This window comes from Plecotus auritus (assembly GCF_963455305.1).
Source record: "Plecotus auritus genome assembly, chromosome: X".
NCBI classification, from domain to species: Eukaryota; Metazoa; Chordata; class Mammalia; order Chiroptera; family Vespertilionidae; genus Plecotus; species Plecotus auritus.
In genome coordinates, this window is record NC_137784.1 from 58,121,582 (window position 1) to 58,144,474 (window position 22,893).

The following is a 22,893-nucleotide window of genomic DNA, read 5'->3' on the forward strand; positions in this document are numbered from 1 at the left end:
ATTCTTTTAGGATAGATCTACTACAGACAAATTCATTGAGTTTTCTTTTATCTGAGAATGTATTCTTCCCCTTTATTCTTTTTTTAAAATTTACCTTTATTGTTGAAAGTATTACAGATGTCCCCCTTTTTCCCCATTGACCATCTCCATCCCACACCCACCCATCCCAGGCCTTCACCACACTACTGTCTGTGTCAATGGGCTGTGCATCTATGCTTATAAGTTCACCAGTTAATTTCTCTGCACTCACTCCCACCTTTCCTCTGAGATTCGTCAGTTTGTTACATGCTTCTATGACTCTGGATATTTTAGTCATCAGTTTATTTTGTTCACTAGATTCAACAAATGAGTGAGATCATATGATACTTATCTTTCTCTGACTGGCTTATTTTGCTTAGCATAATACTCTCCAGGTCCCTCCATGCTGTCTCAAAGGGTAAGGGATCCTTCTTTTTTTACTGCTGCATAGTATTCCACGGTGTGGATGTACCACTGCTTTTTTATCCACTCATCTACTAATGGGCACTTGAGCTATTTCCAGATCTTAGCTATTGTAAATAGGGCTGCTATGAACATAGGGGTGCATATGTTCTTTCTGACAGGTGTTTCAGGTTTCTTAGGGTATATTCCTAGAAGTGGGATAACTGAGTCAAAGGGCAATTCTATTTTTAATGTTTTGAGGAAACTCCATACTGTTTTCTAGAGTGGCTGCACCAGTCTGCATTCCCACCAGCAGTATACTAGGGTTCCCTTTTCTCCACATCCATGCCAGCACTTATCATTTGTTGATTTGTTGATGGTAGCCATTGTGACAGGTGTGAGGTGATACCTCATTGTCGTTTTAATTTGCATCTCTCTGATGATCAGTGACTTTGAGCATTTTTTCATGTCTCTTGGCCATCTGTCCACTTTGGAGATGTATTTATATAGGTCCTTTGCCCATTTTTAAATTGGCCTTTTTTCATTTTGTTAATTTGTATGAGTTCCATATATATTTAGGAAATTAACCCATTATCAGATGTATCATTGACAAGTATGTTCTCCCATAGAGTGGGCTCACTTTTCATTTTGTTGATGGTTTCTTTTGCTGTGCAGAAGCTTTTTTATGTAGTCCTATTTATTTATTTATTTTCTCCCTAGTTTCCTTTACCCTAGGAGATGTATTGGCAAACATATTCCTACCAGAGATGTCTGAGATTTTGCTGCCTATGGTTTCTTCTAAGATTTTTATCATTCCATGACTTATATTTAAGGCTTTTATCCATTATGAGTTTATTCTTATGTATGGTATAAGTTTCATTTTTTACATGTATCTCTCCAATTTTCCAAACACCAGTATCCTTTTTGAAGAGACTGTCTTGACTCCATTGTGTGCTTTTGCCTCCTTTGTCAAATATTAATTGAGCATAATGGCTTGGGTGAATTTCTGGGTTCTGTGTTCTGTTAGATTGATCTATATGCCTGTTCTTGTGCCAATGCCAGGCTGTTTTGAGAACAGTGGCTTTGTAGTGTAACTTGATATCTGGCATTGTAATCCCTCCAACTTTCTACTTCTTTCTCAACCTTGTTTTGGCTATTCAGGGTATGTTTTGGTTCCATATAAATTTTTGGAGTGTTTGGTCTAGATCTGTGAAATAGGTCATTGGTATTTTAATAGGGATTATATTGAATCTATAAATTGCTTTGGGTAGTATGGACATTTTGATGATGTTGATTCTACCAATCAATGAACCCGATATATTCTTCCTCTTGTTTATCTCTTCCTCTAGCACCTTTTTCAACATCCTGTAGTTTTCTGAGTACAGGTCTTATACCTCCTTGGTTAAGTTTATTCCAAAGGATCTTACTTTTTTGTTGTTATAATGGTAAATGGGATTTTTTTTTTAGTTTCTCTTTCTGAGAGTTCGTTATTGGTGTATAAAATGGCCATCAATTCAGGGTCTTAATTATGTATCTTGCTATGCTGTCAGTTTTATTTATTAAGTCTAGTAGTTTTTTGGTTTAGTCTTTATGGTTTTCTATGTACAATATCATGTCACCTGTGAATAATGAGTTTTACTTCCTCTTTTCCAATTTGGATGCCTTTTCTTTTTGTCTGATCACTGTGACTGAGACTTCCAGTTGAATATGAATGGTGAAAGCAGAAATCTCTGTCTTGTTCCTGTTCCTAGGCAGAATGGTTTTAGTTTTTGCCCACTGAATATGATGTTGGCTGTAGGTTTGTCATATATAGTCTTTATTATGTTCAGTTATGATCCTTCTAGTCCCACTTTGCTAAGAGATTTATCAAAAATAGGTGTTGGATTTTGTCTATCGCCTTTTCTGCATCAATTCATATATGGTCATGTAATTTTTGTCTTCTAATTTTTTATGTGATGTATCACATTTATTGATTTGCAAATATTATACCAGCCTTACATTTCCCGGAATATATCCCACTTGGTCATGATGTAATGTCTTTTTAATGCACTGCTGGATCTGATTAACTAATATTTTCTTGGGAATTTTAGTATCTATATTCATTGGTATATTGGTCTGCAATTATTTTTCTTTGTAATGTTTTTATCTGCTTTAGAAATTGGGCTAATGCTGACCTCATAAGAAGAGCTTGGAGGTGTTCCTTCTTGGATTTTTGGGAATAGTTTGAGGGGGATAGGTGTTAGCTATTCATGGAATGTTTGTTAAAAATTCCCTTGTGAATCCATCCAGAGGAGGGCTTTTGTTTGCTGGGAGGTTTTTAAATTACTCTTTTAAATTCATCAGTAGTTATTGGCCAATTCAGGCTTTTTTATTCTTCCTGATTGAGTTTTGAAAAATTGTTATTTCTCTCGGAATAGGGCCATTTTTCCCAGCTTGTCAAGCTTGTTGGAATATAGTTGTTCATAGTACTTTTTTTACAATCTTTACAACTGGGGGCGGTTGTTGCTTCACCTCTTTTGTATCTGATTTCGTTAAGTTGGGTCCTCTCTCTTTGTTTCTTGATGAATTTGGCTAAAGATTCATCAATCTTGTTTATCTTTTCAAAGAACCTACTGTTGTTTTCATTAATCTTTTATATATTTTTTTATTTCTATGTGATTTATTTCCACTCTGATCTTTATTATTTCCTTCCTTCTACTTTGGGCTTTTTTTGTTATTGGCTTTCTATTTCTTTAAGCAGTAGGGTTACATAGTTTATTAGAAGTTTTTTCTTGTTTTGTGAGGTAGGCCTGTAATGCTATGAATTTCCCTCTCAGGAACACTTTAACTGTGTCTGATAGATATTGGGTTGTTGTGTGATCATTTTGATTTGTTTCCAGGAAGTTTTTTTTATTTCTTCCTTGATCTCTTTGGTAACCCATTCCTTGTTTAATAACATGCTATTTAGCCTCCATGTGTTTGAATGTTTGTTAGTGTTTTTATTGTACTTGACTTGTAGTTTCATTCCACTGTGATCTGAGAAAATGCTTAATATGATTTCAATCTTCTTGAACTTGTAGAGACTTAGTTTGCATCCTAACATCTAGTCTATCTTTGAGAATGACTGATGGGCATTTGAGAATAATGCATATTCTGTAGCTTTGGGGTAAAATGTTCCGTAAGTGCCAATTAATTCCATCTGATCTAGTGTGTCATATAGGATCTCTGTTTCCTTGTTAATTTTTTTGTCCAGAAGACTTACCCAGTGATACCAATGAGTGTTAAAGTCCCCTACTATGATTTTCGCTTAAAATCTACCTGAAGTTTTATATATATGCACCTGTACTGGGTGCATATATATTTATCAGGGTCATATCCTCTCGTGGTATCAATACCTTTAGTATTATAAAGTGGCTTTCATTATCTCTTCTTATGGCCTTCATTTTGAAGTCTATTTTTTTCAGATATGAGTATAGCTAACCTAGATATGTTTTCATTTCCATTTGCCAAGAAAACTTTTTTCCATCTCTGCACTTTCATCCAGTGTTGAGTATTTTGTTCTGAGTTGGATCTCTTACAGATAGCATATACATGGGTCATGTTTTCTTATGCATTCAGCTACCATATATCTTTTGATGGGAGCATTTGAGTTATTTACATTTAAGGTTATTATTGATAGGTACTTATTTTTTTGCTATTCTTATTCTTTATTCCTGTGTTTTTCTTTTTCTCTCTATTCCTTCTTCTTACAACAATCCCTTTAGCATTTCTTGCTGTGCTGGTTTGGTGGTAATAAATTCTTTCAGGTTTTTTTTGTATTGTGTTTTTGTTGTTGTTTTTGTTTTGTCAGCAAAGCTCTTTATTTTACCTTCACTTTTGAATGATTGCCTTCCTGGATAGAGTACACTTGGGTTCAATACCTTGGTTTTCATTACTTTGTATACTCATGACATTCCTTTCTGGCCTGAAGTGTTTCTATTGACTGACAGTCTAATGGGAACACCCTTGGAGATAATGTTCTGTCTCTTTCTTGCCCTCTTTAAGATTCTTTCTTGTCTTTGATGTTTGGCATTTCAATTATGAATTGCCTAGGTGTGAGCCTTTTGGGGTTCATCTAGATTGGGACTCTCTGTGTTTCCTGAACTTGGGTGGCCTTTTTCTTCAGCAGTTTAGGGAAATTTTCTGCCATTATTTCTTCAAACAGGTTCTGTATTCCTTGCCGAGATTCTTCTCTTTTCAGATCTCCTATGATGCGAATGTTATTATATTTAATGTTCCAAAGTTCCCTTACACTGTCCTCCTGCTTTTTAATTTTTTTCCAATTGATACTCCGAGTGGGTGTTTTTTCTACCTTGTCTTCTAATCCGCTCCTTTAGTCTTTAGCTTCTTCTAGTCTACTGTTGAATCCTTCCAGTGTGTTCTTCATTTCAGCTATGTCATTCTTCATTTCCCATTCATTCTAATTGATTGTTTCAACCTCTCTTTTTACATCTGTGTAGTTGTCATTAAGTCACTTATAATTCTCATTAAGTTGCTTATAGCTATCACTGAGTTGTTTGAGCACCCTTATAACCCTTACTTTGAATTCTCTATCTGACAAATTGCTTCCTTCCATTTCATTTAGTTTCTTTTCTGGCGATTTCCCCTTTTCTTTCATTTGCTGGTTGTTCTTTGTCTCCCTATATTTTCTGTCCCTTTATATCTTTTTCTATGTACTAGATCAAACTGCTATGTCTCCTAGACATTGTAGAGTGGCCTTATGTAGTAGGTGTTTTGTGGGACCCAGTGGTACAGTCTCTTAGATCTCCTGAGCTGGGTGTTCTAAGAATGCCTCTTGTTTGAGTTATTTGGGTTCTCCTGTTGTAGTTGGTTCTTGAATGTTGTTGTCCCTTTCATGGATGGAATCTCCTCTCAGGTTGGCTGATTATGTGGACTACCCCTGGCCACATGTGAGCTGTTGGGGAGGTGCTGACCGACAAGAACACAATGTAACACAACAAAACACTAAACAAAGAAATAAAACAAAACATACATAATATCCCTATAGAAACAATAAAAACAACCACCAGAGAAGAGAGAATTAGGAAAAAGAAAGGACAGCAAGAATAATAGAAGAAAGGAATGAAAGAAAAAATACAAGAAAAAACAAACCAAAAAAAAGCACAAACAAAGAAAAGGTTGGGGGAGGGTAGAAAAAGAAATATGAAGGCACAGAGATCAAAGAAAGAAAATAAGAATAAAGGAGGAAGAAAAAAAATTGAAAAGGAAAATAGAGGAGAAAGCAGATAGACCCAAAATAAGAAAAGAAAAAAAGATGAGAAAGGAGGAGGGGGAAAAATTAGTAGGCAAAAGGAAGACAAAGATTAGACATATGACTGATAAAACAGAGAATAAAATAACAACCAATCAATAAAGCAGATAAAGAAGATAAACAAAAACAAAACAGAAAAAAAAGGAAGGGAAAATAATTTTCAGAAAGTGAAGTGGCATTCATCTCAGCAGAGTTTATTGCCTTCTGGGCGCTACCTTTGGATCCTGCTCTTCTGCCATCTGTGGCTAACTGTTCTGTCTTCCAATTCTGGGCTTCCCTGGAGGCACTTAATTGTTAACCACTGTCAGAAACTGTCCTCCTTTGGCTTTCAGCAAACTGCTTGAAGCTCCAAGAGATCCACATTTTATGTCTGTCTCCACAGCACTTGGCTGCAAGCAGCAGGGTTCAATCTGCCCTATAAAGCAGGTTTGTTAGCAGCATGGAGGCCCAGCGCTGGATCAGCAAACTTCCCTAGTTTCCCCAGGCTCCACCTCTGCCTGCCTTTGTCTGTCATCCAGCTGTCAATATTAATCATTCAAAAGTCTGTTTCTAAAAGGGATTTAGGAGGAATCAGGAGTCTAGACCCCTGTGTCTTCTGTGAGGGGGAGATGCCATTAAGATTTCAGGGAATATGGTCGGTGTGTTTCCCTGTCCCAGAGCTATTCCTCTACGAGTAGCCCAGAATATAACTCTGCCCTTGGCTGGGCAGAGATGCTTGTATGCAGTCCAGTGGGATCAGCTGGAAACCTGGGGTTTCTATCAGCTCCCCAGGTAGGAAAGCACCAGTCAGGTTACCTGGGACAGTAGGACAGATGGCCCCACCTGCAATCCACTCACTGATGCTTCCTGAGATTGTTCCCATCTATAGGCTTGGCCTCTGCTGTTGTCTCCACTGAAAAGGTCAAAATGCAAGGTGTGGCAGGCAAGGCTCCTAAAGGTAGGGTGGGATGTATCACCTAGGGAGGGTTTTTTTTCCCTTTTACCTGAGTGTGGCTTCTGGGAGCAGCTAGCTCCTCTCAGGAAAAATAGCCTATTCAGTTTGGGGGAGAGGGTAGGACCAAATGCAGGACTCCTGGCTGCTGCCTCTCCATGTCTCCCTGCAATGCTTCCTACCCCAACCTCTCCTTCGGCACCTTGAGTCCGTACCAACCTCCCTGCATCAAAGCCTCGGTTGAGTAACTACAAATAAAACTCCTGTGCTCTGGGTTAAAAAAAAATACCCTACTGGCATGGCTCAGGGGTTGAGCATTGACTTATGAACTAAGAGATCACAGTTCAATTCCTGGTCAGGGAACATAAAGGAAGCAGCCAATGTTTTATCTCTCTCTCCTTATCCCTTCCTCTCTGAAATTAATAAAAATATTTTTTAAATAAACTGAAACTGAGTCTTTCCATCTAGCTCTGGTCTACTGGCTCCAGCCTCCCTGGCAGCCAGGAGCCCTGTGACCTTTCATGGCTAGATGTTATGTGGGCTGCTGGTCAGGACTCTGGTTCTCCAGGCTGTGGAGCCCAGCCTGGGTTTTTGGCCTCAATCTTCTGATGGAAAATACCCTCCAGTAGTCAAGAGATCCCTCCTCTCTCTCAGCCTACAGCCCATGGAAGCTGGGTCAGCTCCTCTCATGACCTCACCCTTCCTATCAGTCTCCAGGTGTTTTCTGTCCTTCCTTGATATGTCTCCTCCTCAGCTGAACTTCAATTGGTAATTCCAGGTGAATGTTCTCCAATTTAGTTGTATTTACAGTCTGGCCCTGGGAGGAAGTGCAATAATGGTCTGCCTATTTGGCCGCCATTTTCTCCATCCAGCACCCATTTCAGTTATTGTAGTTTTAAGTTCTAAAACTTTCCTTTCATTTGTTATGTCTTCAATTTCTTTGCTAAGAATTTCTTTGTTGAGACTGCCTACTTTCATGTTTCAAGGGTGGCCATGATTGCTTGTTAATGTATTTTTTATGATGATTGACTTAAAATCTTTGTCATAATTCTAATATCTTTCTCTACAGAGAAAGATATTAGAATTATGGTATCGGTGTATGTTGATCATGTTTTTTTCATTGAAGATTTTCCTGGACATTGATATGAGTTATTTTCTATTGTATTCTGGAAATTTGGGCTGTCATCTTATGAGATTCTGGATCTTACTGAATCTTCTGATTCAGCAGGTCTCCTCTGACACTGTACAGCAAGGAAGGGAGCCCTAGGTAGGTGTGAAAGGGGTTCCTTTACCTTTGGGTAAGGATGAAAGCTTAAGCTCCCACTAGCACTTCTTGAACACCCTTCCCTAAGGAGGGAGATAAATGGGTGTCTTTTCACAACTATGTGAAGGTAGGAATTCCATTCAATCTGTAGATTGCTTTGGGAAATATGGACATTTTAATGGTGATAATAGTTCCTATCAATAAACATGGTATATGCTTCCATTTATTACTATATTCTTTGATTTCTTTATTCAGTGTCTCATAATTTTTTTAGTACAGGGCTTTGCCTTCTACATTTAATTCATTCCTAGGTATTTCTTTTTAAGAAAATATAAATGAGATTGTTTTCTTACTGTCCCTTGCTGATAGTTCATTATTGGTGTATAAAAAATACACCTGATTTCTGAATATTTATTTGTATCCTATTACTTTACTGAATTCATTTATCAGTTTTAGTATTTTTGATGTACATTTAGGGTTCTCTATATACAATATCATATCATCTGCAAATAATGAGAGTTTTACCCTTTCCCTTTCAATTTGGATACTTTTTATTTCTTCTTGTCTAATTGCTGTGGCTAGGACTTCCAGTAGTACATTGTCTTGTTCATGATCTTAAGGAAGACACTTTTAGTTTTTCCCTGTTAAATATGATGTTCGATTTTATTGTGTTGAATGTATATTCCCTCCATTCTTACTTTCCTGAAAGTTTTTTTTATCATAAATGGATTATCAGATGCTTTTTCTGTATCTACTGATATGATCAATGATTTTTATCCTTCTTTTTATTTATGAGGTAATTATGGATTTTAAGATGTTGAACCATTCTACTTTTCATTCTCCTTTTTCCCATTCTATTCAACTTATTTTTTAATCAGAACATATATGTACACATATTTGCTTTCACAAAATACTTTTAAAATGGATAAAGTAAGTTCAATTTTAAGTAATATTTCCCCTAAACATGTCCTTACTGTTTTAGTGTTCATAAGAGGTATAATATACACCCCTAGAAAAGGAAATTGCATCCCATGAATAAATCCCACTTGATCATAGTGTATGATCTTTTTAATGTATCGCTAAATTTGGTTTGCTAATATATTGTTGAGGATTTTTTGAATATATGTTCATCATGTATTTTGACCTAAAACTTTCTTTCTTTGTAGTTTTGGAATTAGGATAATGCTGGCCTTTTAAAGTGAATTTGGTAGTCTTCCCTCCTCTTGCATTTTTTGGAATAGTTTGAGAAGGATAGATGTTAGTTCTTCTTTGAATGTTTGGTAAAATTCACTTGTGAAGTCATCCGGTCCTGGGATTTTGTTTATTGGAAATTTTTTAAATTACTGCTTCAATTTTGTTGAATGTATTCAGTACTTTTCAGATTTTCTGTTTCCTTTTGATTCAGTCTTCGGAGCTTGTATGTTTCTAGGATATATTAATTTCTTCCAGATTGTCCCATTTGTTGGCATATAGTTGTTCAGAGTACTTTTTTACAACCCTTTGCATTTTTGTGGTGTCAATTGCTACTTCCTCCTTAATTTCTGATTTTATTTATTTAGGTCTTGTCTCTCGTTTTGTTGATGAGTCTGGTTAAAACTTTATTAATTTTGTTTATCTTTTTAAAGAACCAGCTCTTGGTTTCACTGATCTTTTGGGTTTTTTTGTTTGTTTGTTTTTGTTTTTACATTCTAGTTAATTTCTGCTCTGATCTTATTTATTTCCTTCCTTCTACTCACTTTGGGCTTTGTTTGTTGCTGTTTCTCTAGTTCCTTCAAGTGAAAGGTTAGATATGAGATTTTCCTTGAGGTAGGCGTGCATTGCTATGACTTTTCATCTTAGAATTGCTTTCACTGTGTCCCATAGATTTTGAGTTGTCATAGTTCCATTTTCACTTGTCTCAAAGTATCTTATAATCTCTTCCTTGGTCTCAGTGTCAACTCATTCATTGTTACTAACATATTATTTAGCCTCTATGTGTTTTTGTTTATTTCTTGTAATTGATTTCTAGTTTCATACCATTGTGGTAGGAGAAAGTGCTTGACATGATTTCAATCTTTTACATTTATTGAGGCTTATTTTATGGCCTAAGACATGGTCTCTCCTGGAAAATGTTCCATGTGTACTTGAAAAAAAATTCAGTTTTAGGGTGTAATGCTCTGAAAATATCAAGTAAATCCATCTGATCTAGTGTGTCATTTAATGACACTGTTTCCTTATTGATTTTATGTCTGGAAGATCTATCCATTGATGTCAATGGAGTGTTAAAGTTCCCTACTATGATTCTATTACTGTCGATTTCTCCCTTTATGGCTATCAATATTTGCTTCATATATTTAGGTGTTCCCATGTTTGTTTCATAAATTTCTACAAGAGTTATTTCATCTTGTTGGATTGATCCCTTTATCATTATGTAATGACTTTCTTTGTCTCTTATTATAGCCTTTGTCTTAAATTGTGTTTTGTCTGATATGAGTATTGCTACCCCAGCTTTTTTTTTTTTTAATTTCCATTTGCAATGATATATCTTTTTCCATCCCTTTACATTTAGTCTGTGTGTATCTTTTGTTGTGAGATGGGTCTCTTGTAGACAGCATATATATGGATCATGTTTTCTTACCCATTAAGCTACCCTATCTTTTGATTGCAGAATCAGTCCATTTACATTAAAAGTGATTATTGATAGGTATGTATTTATTGCCATTTTATTTTTTATCATTATATTCCTCTTTATCTAATTCTTCTTATTTTTAAAGAAATACCTTTAGCCCTGGCTGGTTTGGCTTGGTGGATGGAGCTTCAGCCTGTGGACTGAAGGGTCCCGGGTTCGATTCAGGTTGGGGGCACATGCCCAGGTTGTGGACTCAGTCCCCAGTGGGGGGTGTGCGGGAGGTAGCTGATGGATGATTCTCTCTCATCATTGATGTTTCTATCTCTCTCTCCCTCTTCCTCTCTGAAATCAATAAAAAATATTAAAAAAAGAAGTACCTTTAGCATTTCTTGTAATACTGGTTTGTTGTTGATGAACTGCTTTAGGTTTTTCTTTTCTGGGAATCATTTTATTTCTTCTTCAATTTGAAATGATAGCCTTGCTGGGTAAAGTAGTTTTTGGTGTAGGTCCTTGTTTTTCATCACTTTGAATATTTTGTGCCAATCCTTTCTGGCCTAAAGTTTTTGTTGAGAAATCAGCTGACAGTCTTATGGGGGTTCCTAGTTCTTTTTTATGGTTTCTATGTCTTTCTTATGCTTACTATCTCTTTAAGTTCTCACCGAGTTCATTCATTCTTCCCCTACGTTCCTTGAGCATCCTTATCACCATTGTTTTGAACTCTGCATCTGGTAGCTTGATTGTCTACATTTAATTTTGTTCTTTTTCTGGGTATTTCTCCTATTCTTTTCTTTGGGACCTGTTTGTCTACCTATTTTGGCTGCCTCTTTGCATTTGTTTCTGTGTATTGGGTAGATCTGCTATGTCTCCCAGTCCTAGTATGATGGCCTTATGTAGTAGGTGTCTTGTGGGTCTCAGTGGCACAATGTTCTTGATCACCTGGGCTAGGTGCTCCAGAATTTTCCCGTTTTTTGTGTTATGTGAGCCCTGCTGTTGTAGTTAGGTCTTTTTAAAAATTTTTTCCCTTTATTGATTTTTAGAGAGAGAGGCACAGGGATAGATAGAAACATCATTGAGAGAGAAACATCATCAATCAGCTGCCTTCTGCACATGCACACCCCCCAAATGGGGATCAAGCCCACAATCTAGGCTTGTGCCCTAACCTGGAATTGAACCAGTGCTCTCTTAGTTCATGGGTCAATGCTCAACCACTGAGCAACACCAGCCAAGCTGCAGTTGGGTCTTGATTGTTGTTAGACTTTCACTTAGTGGTATTGAACCTCAAATTGGTTGACTATGAAGTTTGACCTTGAACAAAGTGCACAAGCTGCTGTGCTTGGATTTTCCCCCTGAAGCAGAATTAGTCCCAGCAGGTTCTGGCACCTTCCAAGATCTCACTTTGGGTGTGCCACTTGTGTGGCTAATTGGGTCATGCTCAGATGTGGTATGAAGCCTGCCAATAGTAGTGTTTGTTTGTGGGACTCTTAGGAAGAACTCCGGTGCAGGTTAATGTCAGATGCTGCCTGTCTGGAGCTACCAAGTGTTCCACACTTTCTGGCTACCTCTGCTGGGCCTGGGAACACATGGAAGGGGCTATCCTATGTACCAAGATTAGCTTCCATCAGTTCTGAGCCCATGTGCCGGTCAGCAAAAAGCCTAAGGTACCTTGAGATCCACCTCTGCTTGTCAGATGCTCTGTCACGTCTTGAGGCTGCCTGGACTTCATCAAGAGCCTTCCAAAAATGTCTGCAGGGTGGGCATGGGCTGGCCACAGTACACAGTCTCCTCCACAAGATGTGAGCTTGGCTGGGTGGGGCCTCCCAGAGTTCAGAGGATGTAGATCTCATGTGGGGGAGGTGGCACTGGTCAGGTGCACAGGGGGAGGAAATGGCCTCTGCTCCAGAGTCACACAATTCATTCTCTGCCCAACTCCCCATCAATCCCTGAGACTACCCAGATCTTCTCAAGTGTTCCCTAAAAAAGAGTACACCAGGCACCCAAGCTGAGTGCAGCCAACAAACCTTTCTGCAGGGTGTTAGCTCAGCAAGGCAGGACCAGTGAAAGTTGGGAGGACAAAGCTCATTTAACTCCTATTGGCGGGCAGTGCCTGACAGGTGTGCAGAGGGGAGAAAGGCCCCTGCTCCACAGCCACACCACTCAGTCTCTGCCTCAGCCTCCACCAATTCCTGGTTTCACCAGGTTCTCCTTAAGTGTTCCTCAAGTCACAACACACTATACGCCTAGCCAGTCAGGTTAATGGGGTTTAGTGGCCCCCACTCCAGAGCCACACCATTCAGTATATGCCTGAATCTTTACAAGAGCTACTCCAAATGAGCACACAGCAGGCCCAAGCTGGGTGCAGCCAGCAGAGATTTCAGCAGGGTGTGAGATCAACAGGGTGGGGTGACTGGGAATCTGGAGTACATGGTTAGTGGCCTGCTCCAGGCTGGTTCTGCATGAATAGGATGGCTTGACCAAGGGCAACTGATGTCTCTGGGAAGTATGGAAAGGGACTCAGAACAGGGACCTTGATAGCTGATCCTTCAGGTCTTTCCTTGTGGCCACATAACCCAGTTCTTCTCTGTATAACTCCAGTTTTCTCTGAGTCATCTTCCCTCCACCAGAGCCATGGGTGAGTGCCTGAGAATGAGATTTTGTGCACTGATCTTCTAACAGGGCACCTCAGTTTATAGCAGACTCCTGTCTCTCCCTGTTGGACAGAATCCCCACAGGTTTTCACAGTCAGATGTTTACATTGGCACCTCTTCCTAGCTCTGGTGTTCTGAGATGGGGAGTCCCAATGTGGGGTTGAGACCTCTTGCTTCACAAGGGGGACCTTTGCAGCTGAGATATCCCTCTGGATTCTCAGCCTCCACAAATTAGTGCAGGGCCAGTCTTTTTTGCATTCCTGCCCTTCCTATCAGTCTCAATGTGGCTTCTTCTGTAAATCCTTGGTTATAAGACCTCTATTCAGCTACTCTTCAGTTGGTTATCCAGGTTGATTGATCTATAACTTAGTTATAATTCCGGTTTGCTACTGGGAAGAGGTAAGTGTAGTTTCCACTTATTTCACAGCCACCTTGAATCTCCATTGCTTATTTTGTTAGCAATTGCATGCTAAGATGGATTTTTCTCTTTTACATATTCTGGGAATCTTTGTGTTTTGTATGAGAAAACAAACAGCTATTGATAATGTAGGCTGTGGAGACTGATAGATCTGGTATGAAGTCTGACTCTGTTCATTACTAATTTTGTGATTCTTGACAATGAGTCACCTTCCTCATCTATAAAATAGGGCTATTAACAGTATCTACCTGAATAGTGCTGTTGTGGAGATTTCAAAATAATGCACTGAAAGCTCAGTGTCTGGCACAGAGAAAGTGTTCATCAAACATTGCAGTTATTGCTACTTTTGTTGTATGACCATGTACTAAGTATTAAAACTTTGTGATTTGAATCTAGATACTTAGTCTTATTCTTCTTCCCAAGTTATGGCTGTGTATTTCATCCCAACTACAATCATGTGGCACTTCATGATGGGGATATGTTCTGAGAAATGTTTTGTTAGGCAATTTCATCATTGTGTGAACATCATAGAGTGCACTTACACAGACTTATATAGTACAACCTCCTACATACTTAGGGTCCATGGTATAGCCTATTGCTCCTAGGCTACAAGCATGTATAGTATGTTACTGTACAAAACAACACAAGATTAAATTAAGCACACACATTCAAAAAACCCAAGGCAATCAAGAGATGCGTTAAACATGAGATGTATGAGTCTGCTGCTGGAATAACACGACATACTGTTTTACAGCAAACATTTTTATAAGTAAAAAGAGTAAAGTCTAAAATAATGACAAAATGTATAGTATAGTAAATATATAAACTGTTAACAGCCATTGATTATCATTATCAAGTATTACATACTGTATATAAGTGTATGTGCTATACTTTTATACAATTGGCAGCACAGATTTGTTTATACCAGCATCAGCACAAACACATAAATGCCTTGTGCTATGACCTTACAGTGTTACCAGGTGATAGAAAATTTTCAGCTCCATTATAATCTTCCAGTGCCACCCTGTATACATGGTCTGTCATTGACTGAAACATCATTATGTGGCACATGGCTTAATTAGGTATTTCTATTTTGAAATCTCTTTGTAAACACAAACTCAACATGCCCCTTTATTTGTAAAAATGGCATCTTCCTAGAGAATGCCTCTATCAATGGCAGCATTACTTACCTAGTCTCAAAATCTTAGCATTATTTTGATTCATATCTCATACTAGTTAGCCAACATCTGACTTACTGGTGTTGTTTAAAATGGCTCTTGTATCCTTCTTTCCCACTATACTTTTACTACCACCAATCAAATGTATCTTCTATCACGTCATAACTAGATTAATTTCCTTGATATAAGATTGTCCTCACTATAGTATACTATCATCAAATCAACATCACTTTCATCATGTCACTGCTTGTTCAAAAACTATCATTTCAGAGTTTTGAGAAAAATGTTTTAAATATCTGATTATTTTCAATGTTTTCATAATATGATACCACTTATTTATCCAACTTGGTTGATAATTATACTCTAACATGCAAAGCCCATTCTATTCATGTTGGCCTCTCCACTGCCTACTCACAAGTCAAGCTCATCCCTGTCTCCAGATATCACTCATATTATTTTTTTCCTCACTTAAAATACCTTTCCCTCTTACCACATGAATAGTACTCATCTGAAACTTATAAGTTCCACTTCAGTCAAGAAATTTTCTTTGACAACTTGATCACCTTCACTGTATAAAAATACTAATCTAAGGGTTTAGTGCTTCTTTATATACTGTCTTAAATTATTTTCTATTATTTTTGTGTATTAGCTTTGCTTCTCCAATTAGGTTTTACACTTTCTGAATACAATTCTGGAAACACAGTAATTATTAAATGTGCACTTATTGATTGTCTTAAATAAATAAGACAAGAAGGACTACCCTACTTCTTCAACTCCTGTGCTTTTGAAGGACTTTAAGAGGTGACATAAAAATCCCTAACAGTCTGTCTAAACTTGGAATGATTTGTGACAAGGGGTTCTTCTCTAATAAAAAGGAATTCTATGTACTTTGGCAGTACAAATAGGCTTTTGGAAGCAACAACAGAGACAGAGAAAGGAAGCAATGCTTCAGCATTGACTGTAGTCCTTCAGGAACTGAGAACAATAAAACCTATCACCCAGTTTTAAGTGAGTAATGTCAGGAAGCCCAGACAATAAAGGAAAGATAAACAGAAAGCCTTTTCATTTTTCCTTGCTAGATTTTCTTATAGTCCATTATTATATTTAATATTGAAAGATATTTATACAGTTTTCCCATAAAATAAGAACCATAGTGAACAATCGTCAATTATTTTTACATTTCTTTTTGTAAATTTTCCAATTTGTTTTTTTAATTTCTTTATTCATTAAGGTATTACATATGTGTCCTTATTCCCCCATTGCCCCCCGACCCCCAACCCTGCCTTCAGGCCCTGTTGTCTGTGTCCATTGGTTAAGCTTATATGCATTCATACAAGTCCTTTGGTTGATCTCTCCCCCTTATCCCCACCCTCCCCTACCTTCCCTCTGAGGTTTGACGGTCTGATCGATGCTTCTCTGTCTCTGGATCTGTTTTTGTTCATCAGTTTACGTTGTTCATTATATTCCATAAATGAGTATGAGATCATGTGATATTTATCTTTCTCTGACTGGCTTATTTCACTTAGCATAATGCTCTCCAGTTCCATCCATGCTGTTGCAAATGGTAAGAATTCCTTCTTTTTTACTGCAGTGTAGTATTCCATTGTGAAGATGTGCCACAGTTTTTATATCCACTCATCTGCTGATGGGCACTTAGGCTGTTTCCAAATTTTAGCTATGGTGAATTGTGCCGCTATGAACATAGGGGTGCATATATCCTTTCTGATTGGTGTTTCTAGTTTTTTGGAATATATTCCTAGAAGTGGGATCACTGGGTCAAATGGGAGTTCCATTTTTAGTTTTTTGAGGAAACTCCATACTGTTCTCCACAGTGGCTGCACCAGTCTGCATTCCCACCAGCAGTGCACAAAGGTTCCTTTTTCTTTGCATCCTCACCAGCACTTGTAGTTTGTTCATTTGTTGATGATAGCCATTCTGACAGGTGTGAGATGGTATTGCATTGGCATTTTAATTTGCATCTCTTAGATAATTAGTGACTTTGAGCATGTTTTCATATGTCTCTTGGCCTTCCTTCTGTCTTCTTTAGAAAAGTATCTATTTAGGTCCATTGCCCATTTTTTGATTGGGTTGTTTATCTTCCTTTTGTTAAGTTGTATGAGTTCCCTGTAAATGTTGGAGATTAAAACCTCAGACTATTCCAAAAAATTTAAGAGGAAGGAACACTTCCAAGCTCATTCTATGAAGCCAGCATCATCCTAATACCAAAGCCAGATAAAGACAACACAATGAAAGACAATTACAGGCCAATATCCCTCAGGAACATAGATGCCAAAATCCTCAACAAAATTCTAGCAAATTGGATCCATCAGTACATCAGAAAGATCATACACCATGACCAAGTAGGATTTATCCCATGGATGCAAGGATGGTACAATATCCGCAAATCAATAAACGTGATACATCACATAAACAAATTGAGAGATAAAAATCACATAGTCATATCAAATGATGCAGAAAAAAGCATTTGACAAAATCCAACACCCTTTCTTGATAAAAACTCTCAGCAAGGTGGGAATAGAAGGATCATAACTCAACATAATAAAAGACATATATGATAAACCCATAGCCAACATCATACTCAATGGGCAAAAACTAAAACCATTTCCCCTAAGAAAAGGAACAAGATAGGAATGCCCACTCTCACCACTCCTGTTCAACACAGTACTGGAAGTACTAGCCATTGTTATTAGACAAGAAGAAGAAATAAAGGGCATCCAAATTGGAAAAGAAGTAAAACTGTCCTTATTTGCAGATGACATGATACTGTACATAGATAACCCTAAAGACTCCATCAAAAATTATTAGACTTAATAAATGAATTCATCAATGTAGCAGGATACAAAATTAACATCAAGAAATCTATGGCATTTCTATGCACCAATAATGAACTTACAGAAAGAGAGACTAAAAAAGCAATCCCATTTACCATCGCACCAAAAAAAAATAAGATACCTAGGAATAAACTTAACTAAGGAGGTAAAAGAGCTATACGTGGAAAAACTACAGGACACTGAAAAAAAGAGATAGAGCAAGACATAAACAGATAGAAGAACATACCATGTTCATGGATTGGTAGAATCAACATCATTAAAATGTCCATACTACCCAAAGCAATCTACAGATTCAATGCACTCCCCATTAAAATACCAACAGCATATTTCACAGATCTAGAAAGAACTCTCCAAAAATTCATCTGGAATCATAATAATAATTTAAAAAAACCCTGAATAGCTGCAGCAATCCTGAGAAAGAAGAACAAAGTAGGTGGGAACTCAATACCAGATACCAAGCTGTATTACAAAGCCACTGTTCTCAAAATAGCCTGGTACTGGCACAAGAATAGACATATAGACCAATGGAATAGAATAGAGAACCCAGAAATCGACCCAAACCAATATGCTCAATTAATATTTGACAAAGGAGGCAAATGGAGTCAAGACAGTCTCTTCAATAAATGGTGTTGGGAAAATGAAACCAGACCACAACTTACACCATACACAAAAATAAACTCAAAATGGATAAAAGACTTAAACATAAGATGCGACACCATAAAAATACTAGAGGAATCCACAGGCAGCAAAATCTCAGATATATGACAAAGCAATTTCTTCACCGATACAGTTCCTAGGGCAATGGAAACTAAAGAGAAAATAAACAAATGGGACTACATCAAAATTAAAAGCTTTTGCACAGCAAAAGAAACCATCAACAAAACAATAAGAAAGCCCACTGCATGCGAGATCATATTTGCCAATGTTATCCCTGCTAGATTTTACAGGTTCAGTTAGATAAGCCTTGGAGGGAGATGTCTTGAAATTTATCTCCAAAATCTTGATGCTTCACTGGAGTAAGACAGATGAAGAATGTAGTATTACTGTAAATGAATTGTACTTACAAAGTTTCTGTAAATTGACCTAGAAACCAATTATCTGAAGTTGCTTCCAACCAAGTTATTTTATTACATTTAAAAAAATATATAGCTCTCAAACTACCTGAAATAATCTTTTGTATTGGTTTATTTGTTATGTATTTATTATAAAATATAAGGTCCATGAGAGTAGAAACCTCATCTGCCTTATTCACTTCATGTGTCCCCAGTCCTTAAAAAACTGCCTGGCACAAAGTAGAAGCTAATATATAACTGCTGAAATAATAAATGATAAGAAGTAGCTCTTCAGTGACTCCAAGATTTTAAAGTTCTAACCACATGACTTATTCCAAATAAACATTTATTCCATGCCTCATACAACCTTACCAAGCATGGTGTGTGAGATGGGGAAGGTGATGGTGGGCTGTCCTGTCATCCTCCAGCGGCTACAGAGATAGGAGAGGTCTGTTCTAAGCATTTCCACTATCATATTGTTGTCCAGAGCCAAGTAGAACTGTTGCTGGTCTATAAACTGAGAAAAATAAAAATAACAGCTCAGAATAATTCACTCTCATAACTATCAAATAAAGCAATTTTAAAGCAATCTCATATTCAAAAGGGCATTTATAATGTCATAAAGGCAACAATACCTCCAAATGTAATTCTTAATTCTTCTGGTGATCCAATGACACATATGGTAATTTTTACATTTTACAGTGTGTTATAATTTACAAAGTGTTTTCAAGTACACAATTATATTTGTGTAACAACCCAATAAGGGCCTTTCTTCTTTTAATAGATGAAAATAAGGCCAAAGAGACATTAAGTAGATTAGTAGTTATACAGCTAACAAATGGCAAGATAAAAAATATAACCTATGGTCCAATATTTTTTGTCTATATCTCAGCTGCACTAATTCAGATGTCATATGACAAATGGAGAGCTTAAGCTTTCTTTCCAGAAAATGGTTTCTCCTCCTCATATACACAAATAATTGGGCTTACTATTATAATGTGGCTAATAAATATCAGGGAAACAATCATGGCTAAAACAGTATTGACATTTTTGTTTAGAAGAGGATATCAAAGATCTCCAGGCTTTTTAAAAGGCCCCTGTCCACCCCTTACCCCCCCAAAAGAGAGAAGACATAATTTGGTAGCTGAATAAAAAGACTACATTTTTTATAAAGGATAAATACAAATAAAAAGTAAGAAGTACTTTTTAAAATATTCAAACATCTGTAAAATCTCCAGTCACTACTTCTGCAATACCCAGGACTACTCTTGGTAGCCATAATCGCTGGGCATAAGTCTGCTAGAAATTCAATTCAGTCCAACTCAACAAATATTTACTGAGCAACTAAATATGTACAAGGCCTGTGGAACTCTGACACTTGTTCAAACTCCAGTAAATACTTTATTTCTGTAATGACTCTTTCCTATTTCCATTCATCTCTATGCATGGAAAAGCTCATTCCACACACCTGTGGAGTGAAGGTAAAAATAGTTTTCCGAATGTCGTAGAGTTTTGATGTTCCAAGGACTCCCATATGTCTATAGGGTCGGCCACTGAGTTTCATTCTACTGTTACACCCTGAGATAGAATTGAGAAAAGGTCAAGATATATATAGTGCACAAATCCAATCAGCAAACTTTTTTTGTATTAGTTAACACGTTCTGATTGAACAAACTAAGTTCTGTGTCTCAAAGTTAGTGTTCAGGTCCTATGCAGGATCATACTAAGCACTATAGGGCTCTTAACAAACTTTATGCTGTTCTAAAGAATCCACATCATCATCTACACATGAGAGACAAGAATGCACATAAAATTAATAATCTATGAATAATAGAATTCTATTACCAAATGTCATAAATTAAATTTATTTAAAGCCCATAAAAAGTGCAAAAGATTACTGTTTATCAAACTTTTTAATGTAAACTATGTCTCAACAAAGCTGAACAAAAACTTCATCAACTTAAAGATGGCAAGCTAGTCTGATACTTCTATGTATCTGGATCTATTTTTACTCATCAGTTTATGTTGTTCATTATATTCTCCATATGAGTGAGATCATGTGCTATATATCTTTCTCTGACAAACCGCAGAGGAAAGGCAAGGGAGGTTGGGCGGGTGGGAAGAGATCAACCAATGAACTTGTATACATATATTCATAACCATGGACACAGACAATAGGGGGATGAAGGCCTGGGGTGGGGGCAAGGGGCAGGCTGGGAGAGTCAATGGAGGGAAAAGGAGACATATGTAATAATTTCAACAATAAAGAATTTAAAAATAAATAAATATGGCATGCTAAACTGAGAAATGGAAATAGAGTATATCTTGATCTCCTTCAATGGCATAATACTGAAAATTAGCAGCTAAGGGTGACAGAGAAAATGGCGACCAAATAGGCAGCCGTGTCGTGGACTTCCTCCTAGGGCCAGGCCAGAAAAGCAACTAAATCAGAGAACATCCACCCTAAATTAACAAATTAGACACAGCTGGGGAGACAATTTTCAATAAGGAAGGGCAGAGGATGCCTAGAGAATGCTGCTTTCCAGCCATAACCCGTGTGGAACCACCACCGTGCTCTGGCAGTGAGTGGCATAGTACCTCCCAGCAGGCTTCAGCTCCCCATTGACATCACTGGATAAATCCTCAAAGAAAATCAACAAAGAATCAGGAATCCTAAATGACTCACTAGATGAGATGGACTTAATTGATATCTTAAGAACATTTCACCCCAAATCTACAGAATATGCATTCTTCTCAAGTGCACATGGGACGTTTTCAAAGATAGACCACATACTGGGACACATGCTAAGTCTCTTCAAATTCAAGAAGACTGAAATCATATCAAGCATCTTCTCAGATTCTAATAGCATAATATTATAAACAAACTACAATAAAAATAGTAAAAAAAATTCAAACACTTGGAGGCTAAATAGCATGTTATTAAACAATGATTGGGTTACCAAAGAGATCAAAGAACAACATCCTGGATTAAGTGATTTTTATCTCTCAATTTGATTATGTGATATATCACATTTATTGATTTGTGGATATTGTACCATCCTTGCATCCCCAGAACAAATCCCACTTGGTCATGGTGTATGATCTTTTTAACGCAGTGGTCGGCAAACTCATTAGTCAACAGAGCCAAATATCAACAGTACAATGATTGAAATTTATTTTGAAAGCCAAATTTTTTAAACTTAAACTTCTAACGCCACTTCTTCAAAACAGACTCGCCCAGGCCGTGGTATTTTGTGGAAGAGCCACACTCAAGGGACAAAGAGCCGCATGTGGCTTGCGAGCCGCAGTTTGCGGACCACTGTTCTAATGTAATGCTGGATTTGATTTGCTAGAATTTTGTGTTGTTTTTATCTGGTTTTGGTATAGGGTAATGCTGGGTTCATAGAATGAGCTTGGAAGTGTTCCTTCCTCTTGAATTTTTCGGAATAGTCTGAGGAGGATAGGTTTTAGTTCTTCCTTCAATGTTTGGTAAAACTCCCTTGTGAAGCCATCTGGCCCAGGGCTTTTGTTTGCTGGAAGTTTTTTGATGACTGCTTCAATTTCCTCCATAGTTATCGGCCTATTCAGATTTTTAAATTCTTCCTGATTACGTTTGGAAAAGTTGTATTTTTCTAGAAATATGTGCATTTCTTCTAGGTTGACCAGTTTATTGGAACAGAGTTGCTTATAGTATATTTGGGTCCTCTATCTTTGCTTCTTGGTGAGCCTGGCTAGAGGTTCATCAATCTTGTCTATCCTTTCAAAACACCAGCTCTGGGTTTCCTTCATCTTTTGTATTGTTGTTTTTGTTCTATATATCATTTATTTCTACTCTAATCTTTATTATTTCCTTCCTTCTGCTCACTCTGGGCTTTTCATGTTGCTCTAATTCTTTAAGTTGTAGAGTTAGATAGTGTATTATGTTTTTCTTGTTTTATTTTTTTGAGGTAGGCCTGTAATGCTATGAACTTCCCTCTCAGGACTGCTTTCACTGTGTCCCATAGATTTGGGTTGTTGTGTTTTCATTGTCATTTGTTTCCAGGATGTTTTTTATTTCTTCTTTGATCTCTTTGGTAACCCAATCATTTTTTAATAACATGCTATTTAGCCTACAAGTGTTTGATATTTTTATTGCTTTTATTGTAGTTGATTTCTAATATTATGCCACTGTGCTTTGCAAATGTCCATGTGCACTTTAGAAGAATGTATTTTCTGTAATTTTGGGGTGAAATGTT

At 37.2% G+C, this 22,893-nt stretch overlaps 1 protein-coding gene across 9 annotated transcripts in view; it reads right to left on the reverse strand.

Moving 5' to 3' along the window:
- PHKA1 (phosphorylase kinase regulatory subunit alpha 1) overlaps window positions 1-22,893 on the reverse strand; it is a 349,029-nt gene that overhangs the window by 95,758 nt on the left and 230,378 nt on the right. For 8 of the 9 annotated variants that reach the window (XM_080653241.1, XM_080653240.1, XM_080653242.1 and 5 more), the window contains 2 exons: window positions 20,127-20,236; window positions 19,031-19,175 (listed from right to left, as the gene is read on the reverse strand). In XM_080653241.1, coding sequence (XP_080509367.1) covers window positions 19,031-19,175; window positions 20,127-20,236 — 255 coding nt within the window. Of the gene's footprint in view, window positions 1-15,945; window positions 16,879-19,030; window positions 19,176-20,126; window positions 20,237-22,893 lie in introns of those variants that run through there. The other variant, XM_080653248.1, reaches the window with a different exon arrangement.